Source organism: Aulonocara sp. 'chitande type north' Nkhata Bay, linkage group LG22 (genome assembly GCF_057382095.1).
Source record: "Aulonocara sp. 'chitande type north' Nkhata Bay isolate Kocher_YH1m ecotype deep benthic linkage group LG22, A_spYH_male_GT1.1, whole genome shotgun sequence".
NCBI classification, from domain to species: Eukaryota; Metazoa; Chordata; class Actinopteri; order Cichliformes; family Cichlidae; genus Aulonocara; species Aulonocara sp. 'chitande type north' Nkhata Bay.
The window spans coordinates 11,944,287-11,957,702 of NC_141364.1; the positions used below are offsets into that span (position 1 = coordinate 11,944,287).

General features: G+C 41.1%; 1 protein-coding gene across 3 annotated transcripts in view; it reads right to left on the reverse strand.

Moving 5' to 3' along the window:
• The window catches only part of ext1c (exostoses (multiple) 1c), a 93,939-nt gene that overhangs the window by 3,624 nt on the left and 76,899 nt on the right, over positions 1-13,416 (reverse strand). For all 3 annotated transcript variants that reach the window (XM_086279957.1, XM_086279958.1, XM_086279959.1), the window contains exons 3-10: positions 12,201-12,294; positions 7,848-7,955; positions 6,188-6,307; positions 3,655-3,787; positions 3,112-3,230; positions 1,007-1,102; positions 520-606; positions 242-402 (exon numbers count right to left, since the gene is read on the reverse strand). In XM_086279957.1, the coding sequence (XP_086136083.1) occupies positions 242-402; positions 520-606; positions 1,007-1,102; positions 3,112-3,230; positions 3,655-3,787; positions 6,188-6,307; positions 7,848-7,955; positions 12,201-12,294 (918 nt within the window). The remainder of the gene's footprint in view (positions 1-241; positions 403-519; positions 607-1,006; positions 1,103-3,111; positions 3,231-3,654; positions 3,788-6,187; positions 6,308-7,847; positions 7,956-12,200; positions 12,295-13,416) is intronic.

A 13,416-nucleotide genomic window follows, 5' to 3' on the forward strand; every position in this document is an offset into this window, starting at 1 on the left:
GTAGAACTTACAACTCCAATAAAATGTTTTCCTGCTGTTATGTAATAGCAAATTCAAATAATTTTTTTACCACCAGATATGTGAGACAAACCAAGATTTTGCTGGGTGATTCAACTAAAGTGTCTTTTTTCTTCCTTTGAACCTTTAATTAAAAGACTAGTAACCACAAAGAAAGTTTTCAGTTATAAAAAATATGAAACAAATTATTATTCATTATTTTTTCCCTCCTGCATTCATGCACCTGTGGTAGAAGGCGGCTCCAGTTAGGACAATAGAGTAGTCGTTGGTCCATTTGGAGGTGTAGCCCCAGGCCCGCTTCAGGGGATCCCAGAAGTGGCTTCTGGGAGGATAGCCTACAATCCGCTCAGGGAAGCTCCGCCACACCAAGAAGGCAAAGTTCACCTGCAAGTACAGAAAAGGAAGATTCAGGGTTTTTTTTGTTTAGAAATATTAATTTATTCATGTACAGTATGTGGGCGCTTCTGCTGTATGTATTGTGTGTTGTACATGTCCACACACCTCACTTGTCAGTAGGACCGTATCCTCATCCAGACTCAGCACTGCTTCCGTCTCTATGGCAACATGAGGTAGAAACCGACTGGTGGTCTGCGAGAAAAACAAAGTCACTAGTTTTAGCTCTGGTGCTGTAGCCCGTGGGATGGCTGGCTTGTGCTCTGAGAGATTATGAAATACAGTAAATCATGTTGAGTGACTGAGATGGGTGAATCATTATAGGTTTTGCCTTGGGAGGAAGAAAAACGTCTGAAAAGACACACATGGAAGAAGGGTTGAGAAAGTAAATGCTGCACGGATCGGTGGACACGTCAGATAAACACGGATGGTAAGAAAGACCAAAAAAAGAGACATCAAGGCGAAAAATAGATTAGCAGATATAGACAGCGAGTGAGAGACGCATAAACAGACTGAGCAAGCGACAGTTTGTCATTCTGTCACTCAGACGTCACAGCAGGCTACAGCTTGAGTTGTGAGTGGCACTGGCCCTCACCTTCCTCCTGCCATCTGTCACAGTGAGGGGGACAGGCATAGGAGGCCATTTGCTCCGACTGGGTGGCGGTTTCTCGCTGTTCCACAGAATAATGATCTAAAACAGAAGAGAAGTGGAGCTCATGTAAAATGTCGACATATAGATGCATTAGATCAGGGGTGCCCAATCCCGGTCCTCGAGAGCTACCGTCCTGCAGCTTTTAGATGCATCCTTGTTCCCACACACCCGAATCAAATGAATGGCTTGTTATCAGGCCTTTGCCAAACATGATGGCATGCTGAAGAGGTAATCAAACCATTTGATTCAGCTGTGTTGGAGTAGGGATGCATCTAAAAGCTGCAGGATAGTAGCTCTCGAGGACTGGGATTGGGCAGCCCTGCATTAGATTGATTAGAAAAGTAGCTGTCATAAATCAGTCAGGGATTTCAGAGGTATGATCCCTCACCCATATGATATCCCATATCCCATATCCCATATGATAGTTTGCTCAATGATAAATTTTCATAGTCTACAGTTGCCTTAGGTACTCAAGTATCCAGACCACTTTAATTTTTGTACTCTTATTCACTTCATATCGGTGAAGTTTAATTTTTGGTGCTCTATGGGGTTTAAGTTTGGCCTTTAACTCAAGAACTACTAGAAACTTGTTCTAAAACCAAGTATGTATGCTTTGGTTTATTGTAATGCTGAGCAGGATTCCTGAGGGGTTTAATACAAATGAAAGTCAACACAGCCAGGCTTTCCCAGCTGATTTGACAAAACCTAAAACTCATTTGGAGATAACCAGTATCACAACAGTGGTTAACAACTTTCTCTTATTAAGTCGGGCTTTCTAGTTCAGGCTCTGTGCAATGTTCATATAAAAAGGTCATATAACTCTTCTTCAACACAAAATGATCCCTATTAGTGCCACGTACACGACTAAATATCTACATAAAAATTGTAACAGTAAAATGCAATACTGTTGCAAAAACAGCAAGAGATTAAGGCTGCAAAAAACTGTTATTCTGGTACGTTAGCGCACACAGAGCTAAAAAATAAGCATTTTAATTCAAGTTAATTATTTTAATGGCTGAGTGCACTCCCGATGCTTGTTTTTAAGGTAAGATATGGTTTAACAATGTTTATGTCAAAAAAAAAAAAGTATTCCCGCAGCAGAGAATCTGCATTACACTTAAAATATGGTGCTTTGAACATAACCTGCTCATGACTGCATTGTGTTCAGCATCAGTGATTTATCCAAGTAAAAAGAGAAACTCTTTTGAGAAATATAAAACGCCGATTTTAAGCTTGACGTAGCTTGCTAAACCACTAATCTTACTTTGTAGTTCACCCCTTTGGTCTCAAGTTGCATGTGCTCTTCAGCTGGTTTTCTTCAAGGACATCTCTGTTTTACTCAGAGCAGCTTCTCTTGCAACTTTTAGCTTAAAGACCTGATTGATGATGTGCTCCTGGGGATGGCTGCCCTTTTATTGGCAGATCATCTAATTCCTGCAGAGAACATCTACTGACTTGTTAGAGTGACTGTTGGGTTCCAGGTCACTTTCGCGACCATGGCATTTCTTGCTTGGTTGCACAGTCTGTCCAGATGCACAACTCTATGAAGTGTGGAGACTCATCTTTTTTTCCCCAGCTGCTCAATTTTATAACCTGGTGAGATCTATACTTCACTATAATTTTGCTCTGACATCACTGAATCTTATATATGCACAAACTAAATTATGCACAATCCATTCACTTTACGACAGAAGTTATTGAAGAGGAATTTGAAAAACAGTGGAGAGCACTGCAGCAGGAGTAGACATGGATGCTTTTCAAATGAGAGATTTGCAATAAAGGTATGATAGGCCCCGTGATAAACAGTTAAGAAAATAAATACCTGAAAGGCACTGTAGTACGTTCTCAACATTTCTTAAAATGTGTTTGCTTTGCCTTCAGGGGTTACTGAGTGTAGCTTTATAGAAACATTCACAATTATGCATTTCAAGTTAAACTTACGATTATAATATGTGAAAAAGTGGCTACTTTCTGAAGCAACTGTACACACAATCCAACTTTTGCTTATTATTATGACAAAGTTACATAGAGAATATCTCAGTATGTACCTGTGAGCAGTACTTTGACTTAGAGACCACCTGAAGTAGCTTCATGATTGGTTGAGACTGGGAGACCAATGGAGAGACAGCATGGATGACAGCAGTGAACTCCTGTCCTGGAGTGACTCCTGAGCAAAGTCATGAAACAAAGATGTGCACATGATGAAATGTCTTATCTGTCTGAACATGCGCAAGGTGCTGCTAATCTAAGCCTAATAATACTAATATTTATTTGTACTGAACATCATCAAAATAATTTCAAGCCACCATGAAGAATCTGAACATTTAAAACACTGTGCTGTAGAGAGCAATGCTGCAGTTTAATGCTGCCGTAATTTATAAAATAATGTATTTAAACCGGATAAAAGAACAAATATTTGGCAGGAATGCAAAATTAAAATCAATACAGACAAGAACTTAAGCAAATATTTGAGAACAATTTGTGTAATGTTGAGTGTGGCGTCTTAATTTTTCATCTCCTTTCCAACATCCTTAGCATGCAATCAAGATTCGCAAGCTGTGCTGATTTGTTTAAATAAACTCTGCATTTACCTAATCCAAGGTAGTAGAAAGGGAAATGTGCAAGATGAGTGGAGTACTCTGGCAGGACCAGCAGACCTCCTGGGAGGTAGTTCCACATGTACTTGTTCCTCGATATGTGAGAAAATACACGGTCCTTAATGATCTAAGAAAGGAAAAAAATTGGATGAGGTTCGACGTGGGTTGCAATGTGAGAAATACATGTTGGCTTTATGCATTAAAGTGGCTGTTGTACTCATCGAGTATGAGCCTGCATCACACTCATTTTTCCCCTTCTAAGCCAGTGCATGAGAATTTTAGAGCTTAATATAAACTGCACTGCAGTTCAAGTCCTGACACACTTGTCTCTGCATATTTTAGGAGTCCGTAATGACAGGATCTGTGTACTTCCCATTGTACACCAATAGGAGGTGTCCATGCAGCAGCAACACTGGCACCTGAAGTCCTCTGCCTCACTGACCTCAAGCTGACTGCACAGCTGTCTCTCGTGCGGAGGTCCCCTCTACATGCTGTATGCATTGTACATAACCAGCTTATCACTAACCTCCAGAACCTTCCTCTTATTATCATTTGCACAAATTCCACACACCAAATTAACTAGGAGCTCCCAGACTCCAGTTCATAAACATCTGATTATAAAGTTTACCACTCGTTCTGTGATTTCTTCAGATTTCAGCAGCATTAAATCTGTTGTTTACTCACATTGACTTTATCAGAGTGTTCAAAAACTTCTTATATAAGGAGGTTTGGCATTTCTTTTTATGCATCATCTAACTGCTGGGCCAACCTTCAAATGACATTCTCTGAGCCAGAGTAGCTATCTTTGCAATGCATTTCTTTGCAGCTTGTTCAAAGACAAAAAAGTGAAGAAAACTCCAAGCTCTTTGTAATTCCGGTTTAAGTTTTTTCTTCTACACCTGATGTGCAGCATATCAAAAGTCATAATAGTCACCAGTAAAGCAGAAACTGGCAGGTTGAGACTGATATTTAAGTAATGATATATAATTTCTATACATTTGGGGGATTTCTCTAAGACGGATCAGATGTGCTCTGCTTTGAAATGTTTCACAGACCTAATTCAACACAAAACTGAGATAGTGAAAGAGTGGAAATACAGACCATGGGCCAACCCTGTAATCATAATGATACAAGGGTGTTTGATTCAAATATGACAACTCTGCTGCAAACCAGTCTTCTGAAAGAGGACTGATGATACAGGACGCAGGCAGGAAAAAGGCACAGGAGTAGTAACTCCGCCTGTGTTTATAGCAGTTTTCACTTGAAACGTTCGAGTTCTGCACATTTCTGAATAGATCTGTATAGCAGCAGAGAAAAACTAGGTTTGCAGTATTACCCACACGCATATTTGTGGGACACGGATCTTGTGTTGACACTAGGGGGTCAAAGCTTAATGTGATACAAGCAAAGCGGATTTGTAAATTCCACTCCCACTTCAGTCAAAGAGCATTTGAGTACAGAGCAGGGCATGCTTTACCGTGAATATCCTTGTAACTGTAAAGTCTGTTAAATTCACCCCTTGCTTCTCCTGTGCAGTTTCAAAATATCAAAATGGCAAAGGCCAAAAATGTTCAGACTGAAGCTTCAGAACGGGACTTTACTAACCAATAACTGATGTCACCGTGGCTACAGTCATGTGAAAAATAAAGTTTTTACAAGAGTTTATGCAGTCCAGTGAAAGGCTAGGTATACCCCATGATTCAATGACTTTTAGTAATTCTTTTCAGACTTTATTAGTCTCTCACATGATTGTAGAGGAATCTTGGCTGACTCTTCTTCACAAAGTTCCTTCAGTTCATCAAGGTTTGTTGGCTTTTTTTTCCCCAGCACAGCCCTCTTAAGGTCCCAACACAGCATTTCAGTTAGGTTGAGTTCTGGACTTTGCATCATTGCAATAACTTAATTCTTTACTTTTTCAGTCATTCTGTTTTATATTTGCTGCTATGTTTGGGATCAAGGCTCTCTTGCACAACCCAATTGCATAGTTCTTTTAATAAACAGAGGAGTTCATGGTCAATTTAGTAAGTATAGGCCTGATGTCTTGTGGGTGCAAAATAAACCCAAATCATCAGACCTCCACCTCCATGCTTGACAGTTGGTATGAGGCGTTTGTGCAGATAAGATCTGTTCACCAAACCTCTCTGTTTTATAATCCTCAGACTAAAGTGCCAAAGTAACTGGATGTGTAGTAACCTGTCTCATCAGATAGTTCAGTAAGTATTCAAAACCTCACTGAAGTACTAGAGCCAAACTGAAAAAATCTTGCCCTGAACTCACATATTACCTGTTAAGAGAGCTATGTTAGCTTGTTAGCATGTTAGATTGGAAATGTCTGAAAATGCTACAACAAGCAAGTGGTTTTTAAGTGTCCTACATGCTATACCCAGGCAGCACTCCATCCTCTGTTTCAAATCGTGAGTTTGGGCTTTGCCTTTGAATATCTGATCCTGGATTTTACCAACAACATCTGGTTGGATTTTCTGTGGCTGGACCTTATTATCAAGAGTTTGTCCATTCTTGGCCTGACCTCCAGTGTGGTGAGAACTATCTTGTCCACCGAGGAAAAGTAAGCTTCCCACAACATCTGTGTCCTTTGTCGTAGAGCCAGCACTCTCTCGTTCCCTACTGCTCTCACTGTAGATGGCACCTAAAGACAAAAGAGAAAAAATAACATGGTAAAATTTTTAAAAAAGCAATTTAAGAAAGAGAAAAAACAAATACGATTAAGATTTTTCCTTTGATGGTTGTCAATTTAAGGCGTACCTTTTAAAATAGTCTAGAACAGGATAAAAAGAGGGGTTGTTTAATTTGGCCCTCTAAAACATTTAACACAGATCTGATTTAGCGGCTGTCAATCAGATAATCAGACCCTGATTAGTGAGGATAAATTGGGGGTTTTAATGAACCACCAAAATTCATTCATTCATTTTAACTCAAAGTGGAAGAAATGCGTGTTAAACGGTGGGACGCCACAAAAATCTCCTCTTTTTTTGAAAAATTCTCCTTCTTATTAATTACAGTGCATGTTAAAGATGGCTTCACTAATTTCATCTACTGTCTGCCTGCACTCAGCCTTGCATTAGTTGCGCTCAGATCATAGACGATGTGAACATCAGTGTCTAATATACGCCCGTTTCCAAGTGAGACTTTTGCAGGCGTGCAGAAATTCAACTGATGAGGTCAGCTCATTCAACCAATTCTACCCTAATTTGAAAATGTCTCCCTCGCCCTGAGCTCCAGGGAGCTCGTGCCTGCTCATTAGCTGAATGCCAATTCATGTCCTCTATTGGTCAGGATCAAAGCGGATCAATGCAGAGGAGACATGATGTAATTTGTGTGTGAGGGAGAGAGATAAAGGTTGTAGCAGGGAGAGAACTGGCTTTTCTCACTGGCTGTTTATTTGTACGTCCGTGTAACAAGGCGACACGGCGAGAGAGCGAGTGCTTTTGAAATAAAGCTGGATTAAGGCCTTTTGGGGTGTTTAATCTCAAAGAAGCTCGAAGCTGTAACCACCACGTTTGATACAGGTAATGCCTACCTGGATGTTCTGGATGTTTTCCAAGGTCCATGTTTGCATTTAAACTAAGCCAATCCTCTGCACAGATAGAGATAATACTGGCTATCAGTCTTTGTAAGCCTTACAAAGTAGGGTTTAGTGCTTGTGTTTTTCTTAAAAACTGTTTATTCTGTTAAAAATCGAATAATAGAACATCTGATTTAAAAATCGAAAGGTTGCGATACGCCCTAGATCTCTTAAGCTGGCTTCTTTGTTGAATATCAAATCCCTTCACATGTTTCCTCGCTACTGTTGCTGCCAAATAGTGGCATAATTCCAAAAGAAGGTGGTAAAATTTCTCAACTTCGCCTAATCCAACATGACTCCTAAACCAAGGATACATATCTCTGGATATGTCTTTAATTATAGTCATATATTCATCTGCTAGAACTGAAGACGCCTTATTTGATGACAGTGTATAACTTAAAGGCTTGTGAGCCACCCATGAACTAACACAATTGTTTGTTTTCTTCTTTAAATTATGAAAAAACGCAAGTATGTATTTTATGCAGATGTTATGCTAAGACCCAAAACATCCCGAATGAACATCTGGCCGTCAACACAATGTCTGCTTGCATGTGTTAAGGTGTTCACCTGTGTGCGGACACTTGTAAATGCTTATGTCCGTTACCTGAAGTAGTAATCTTTCGTCTCCCTCAATGACCGCTTGGTTCCACTGTATGACGTCAGAAAACGGCAGCTCCCAGCCGTTACTCAGCAGTACTGGGATACACGCCGCCTGGACACACAAATGCAAATAGAAATAAGAGTTTAAAGAATCTTAAAGGAAACAGTGAAAATAAGAAACCAACTTGTGTAACGTAGGAGAAAATATAAGATTTGAGAAGCTGCAGATGAAATGGGTTCCTTCTAGTTTCTTATAGCCAGATCGCCCCTGATGGCACTAAACCCAGGATGTAGTGAGACTGCAAAATTTGGCTTTGTGGGAGAGAACATTTGCACGTGTGAGGCCGAAGCTGTAATCACGCTGCGTTACATACATAGATCTGGCTGTGCACGACTAATTCTTGAGAATACATAGAGCCACCCAAGAACCAAGCAGGCCTGCTTTGCCAGAGCCTTCCTTTTTTAAACGCGTAGGTTGCAGTGTCATAGGTTGTTGTTGTTTCCCAAAGAAAAGCGGATTTTGAAACTGGTAACGTGCAGAGAATGCCATGTGAAATTCACAGTCAAAAACAGGCTTATATCCACAGTTGACATCCAGTGAGTCAAAATAGGTTCCTTCTGATTCAGCCCTCCTTAGCTGCTGGCTTGGGCTCCCCTTTGGCAATAAATGCTATAGCTTGATATACAGCTGCATGAATACAATGTAGTCTGGAGGAGTGTAGCCCCAGCTGCTTGGCACTGTGATATCCCAAACTGGGCAGATAATATGATCAATGCTTCTGTGTGTGTGTGAGACCCTCACAGAGTGGCTGGAATGAGTAGTAACTTCATCTCTACTTTCCCTGGATACTCCGGAGGTTTGTTAAACACTGTCATTCATATAGATGCAAACACAGATGTGGCTGACTGGGCTGACTCACTCCACGCTAATTAGGTACAACCACTGAGGGGGACATGTGTGGGGTAAGAGGAACACTGAGGGAAAGAGAGCAGAGAAACTAAGAAGCAGTTGATGCGTTACAGCATAATGCTTCATTGAAGTGGATTTTTGATGTTGTCTTATTTCTTCATTTACTGACAGGTTTTTGATGTTGTTCTCCTTTTTTTTGCTACCCTTGCACCCCCTTTGGTCTTCCCCTCTCTGTAAATCTATCAGATTTTCTCCTTGTTTACTTGGTTTTTTCAATTTCTGTTTGCAGCACTTTCATCTCATCCTGCTCAGTTTTTCTTTCTACTCACTGTGGTCTAGACTGTTGGTAGATCTGGGTTTGTTTCCACCTTTTTTTTTTTAAATTAAACCACCAGAGAGAACAGCACCGGCAGCTGATATTGTAGAAATCAACCACTCTCTCCGGCCCATCGAGACTTCCACGCTCCAGCGTTCCATCGGAGAATCAACCTGCTGAAGGACACTCGAGCAGGACCTGCACGTGCATGCGTGTGTGGGAATTAGCACCTGGTTAAAACAAGGTCAAATGAAGATCCTCGAGTGATAATCCAAGGCCTTTAATTTTAATTTTGCAGCAGCTCACCGGAGCCTTCTCCCTGAGAGATAAATCACTGTGAGGGTGAGCTTCAAACATTTTAAAGCCCCCTCTGCCTGGAGGTAGAGGAAAATGAAGGCCTCTGTGCTGTGTAGTTGTTTTTGGTTTGTTTGCATTGGGAGACGAACAAGGGGAGGCTCTGAGCGATGGTGTATGTGGAGGAGTGTGCAAATGTGTGTCTGTGTGTATACTGGAAAGCTGGCAGCAAGTTTCCTACCACAGTGGTAATTGCCAGTTCTTCTGTGGGCTTGGCTAGCACCAAAAAAATAATACAAAAAAATGAAAAATGAAAAATAAAGAGTACACAAGTGAAAAATCTTAAAAAGCGCCTTGAAAGGAAGAGAGGGAGAGAGAGAGAGGCTGATACGGAGGAAAAAACAAGAAAAAAAAAGGAAGGCAAAGAGGAGAAAGGGACCGTGACAGCTACCTGCTGCCAAGCCGAGTGGGTTGTGTGTGGATTTGTCCATTCAGCAGACATCAGCGGCGGTGGGGCAGGCTGCCACTCCCATAGATGCTTCCGGACTATTCACGCAGTTAGAAACACACACTCACACACACCACGTAGCCCCAGAGAGCAGTGCAGCCAGGGAACACTGTAGCAGCCAGAGAGTTCAGTGTTCGGCAAAGCTAAAAACAGCCACTGCTGCTTCCTGCACTGGTGTGAGACCATCAACTTGGGTGGCAGAGTGAGAACTACAGCACACTGTTAAAGCGTTTAAACTATTCTCTCACTCCACTGCCTGTGGTGTCTTTATTGTTTGTGTGCTTGCACATTTCACTGATGGACTTAAATGAAGGATCCTAGAGTTTGTATAAGTGCTCGCTCGCGTCTGTGTGTGTTAATGGATCCATTTTAGGCTAAAAGGCCTTTCAAATAGCAAATAAAGACTTTATGGCTCAATCTGCATTCAGCATAGCACAAAGGTCTGGGGCAAAACATTTGCAGATGTGACCATTAAGGTGTCAACAACCAAAAACACTGCACAAACCGCAGCTTTGGAACATAAACATTCTGCATTCTTTGCACTTCCCTGTTGATTGAACGGTAGTATGTGAGATGGAGCTTGTTCGGCATGAACGGTTTCACTGCGGTTTAGTTATTCTAACAGCGTTGTGGGAAAATCAGCAGATAATGCTTTGATAGTTACTGTGTTAGTATAGTACATGTGGGATTTTATCTGATTGTTTATGCAGGATTTAGTAAAGTCCTGAAAATAACAACAGCGTTTTGTAAAGAGAAAACTTTTGAATCATGTTTTTATTAGTATGTTACTACATATGCTTGAAAGTAATTACGATTGGTAAGCACACAGAGTCATGTGAAAAAGGTTTTCAGGACTCTGTGCAGTCCAGTGAAAAACCCCATGATTCAGTAGACGTAACCTTCTAGAACAAGTAGCAATAACTCGAATTGTTTTCTGTAGAACTTTCTCTCACATTGTTGTGAAGGAATTTTTGCCCATTCTTCTTTATAGAATTGCTTCACTTGATTGACGTTTGTGCTAACTCATTTATCCGCAGCTCTCTTAAAGTCCTGCCACTGCATTTCAATCAGGTTGTGGTCTGGACTGTGACTGGGCCATTGCAGCACCTCGACTTTTTTATTTTTTTCAGCCATTCAGGTGCGGATTTACTGCTGTGCTTGGGATCATTGCAATGTTGCATGACCCAATTTTAGCCTTGCTTTAGCTGTCAGATAGTCAGAGTTCACGGTCAACTTAATGACTGCAAGATGCTCAGGTGCTGTGCCTGCAACACGAGCTCAAATCATTGCACTTTTACCAATTTGCACACTTTTGCTATGAGGTGTATGTGCCGTGTTTGGTTTTTATTAAATGTGGTGCTGGTTTTCTCCTGGCAACCTTTGCAAACAAGCCATTCTTGTTCAGTCGTCTTCTAATTGGACTGTCGTGAGCTTCAAATTTAACATGCTAACTGAGCCCTGGGGAGTGTGAGATTTGTAGTTTGTAGTTTATCCGAACATTGCATGGAGTAACCTTGTTGTGAATTTGCTAGGGCGTTCACTCCTGGGAAGACTGGCAGCTGTCCCGAATGTTTTCCACTTGTGAACAGTCTTTCGTGCAGTAGAATGATGGACTTCAAATTATTTAGAAACGTCCTTAGAACCCTTCCCAGATTGATGGGTAGCAACAAATGCTGCTCTGAGGTCACTGTTGATGTCTTTCCTCTCTGGCATTGTGTTGAACGCACACTTAAATGTTCCAGACCGGCAAACCAAAACCTCTGCTTTTATAGAGGTGCTCACATTTGATCCTTTTATCAGCTGCATTTTATTAGTATTCCCTGGACGCTTTAACCTCTTAATACGTATAAAAGCAGTAGGGGTGGACTTTTTCACAGGACTGTAGAGACTCCTGTGAAACCTCTCATTATCACACTGTACGCCTTTTGCATAAAACATAATAATGTAAGCTTGTTTGAAACCAAGTTTAAATTGGCAACATTAACCATTCATAATCAAATAAGTAAAAATCTGGCATGATAATAAGATCATCTAATTTGCTTCATTCAGCTCCTGTTGGTATCTTAAGCAAAGAGCCCACCAACTGTTAGATCCTGACTCAAATAACACTAAAGCTCATCGGTACATGAAAGTGTGTAATATGCATGAGCAAGAACAGAAATATATCTAATCTCCAGAGAAATCAATAAAACTGTTGAATCTTTAAGCCATTATTTCGCATAGATGACTGGGCCTGAGAAATGTAGGTGTAAATCGTGAAAAATGACCTATGAGACTTTAAGGTGAATAATGGTCATAGCCAGCATTGTGCACAACAATATATATTTACCTGCAGTGACTCCAGGAAGCGGAAGGAGCCCAAGCGCCGACCTCGAGGCACCAAACAGAACGTGGAGTTGTGGAGGAGCTCCTGGTAATCAAACCTAGCAAAGTGGAATTATAACACATTGTTAGTCTTTATCAACATGCATATATGCAGAGGCAGCATTCATTCCTTATTAGCAACTGACCTTTTAATCCACAGGAGTTATTAAAAGCAGGCATAGCGAGTCATTTGTCATGATTCTGGCTACCTAACCAAGCTATGCAAAGTTTTGTAAGACAGCAGAAAGGTGGAAAAAGAAGAAATGTTATTGTGGCTGGAACCAGTTAAAGTTAGTCTCAATATTAATATGCTAACTGGTATATTAAAATTAATATTGCTACAGTCAGAATAGTTTTGTAAAAGCAGTGATGATTAAAAGCCGTCACAGTGTGAAGGCCTAATCTACTAAAATGATAGCGAACAAATCGAATACATAGTCTGCCAATGTGGCAGCACATGCTCCCTCTAATACATCAAATTTAACATCTGTCACACATTAAATAAACCAGGATTTTTGTGGCTTTTCATTTCTGATATTTAGTCATAATGGCTCAGATTATGTGCCGTCATAAATCTTCCCTCTGCAGACACGTTGGCACCAGTACAGATAGCTACTGCATGTTGGAAAAGTATCTATCACTGAGCTCATAAGTAAATATGCCCTAATCTCTCTTCTCTGTTGTAGACAAGATGACTTGAACTCATGCCAAGTAAGAAATTTTGAGTGTACCCCTCCCACTGGCTGAGGTCCACTGCCTCACACTCGTATTTCATACTTCTACGATGCACAAGATGCCAAATGGAAACCCCTGAAACAATACTCTCCTTCATACCCTGAGTGGAACGGCAACGGTCGAGTGGCGTAACGGTTTCAGGGTAAAGAACTGCGGGGAAGAGTAAACAGATGAGGAAACAAACGGCTTCTTAAGCAAAAGTTCAACTTTCCCCCTTCTTTCTTCCTCCTCCACATCTCATCACTCCACCTCCCTGTTTAAGTCACCCCGCTCTTTTTCCTCAGCCCTCCCATGTCTCGGCATCCGGCGCTCGGCTTGTTGATTTGCAGCAGGAACATCACTGCAAAATATGCCTCCTATTAATCTTCTCGCACCCTCATTCATCTAACCCTTCATGAGTGACAAGATCCAGTCTTCCTTTGCTCCCCAGATGACAAAATTGGGCT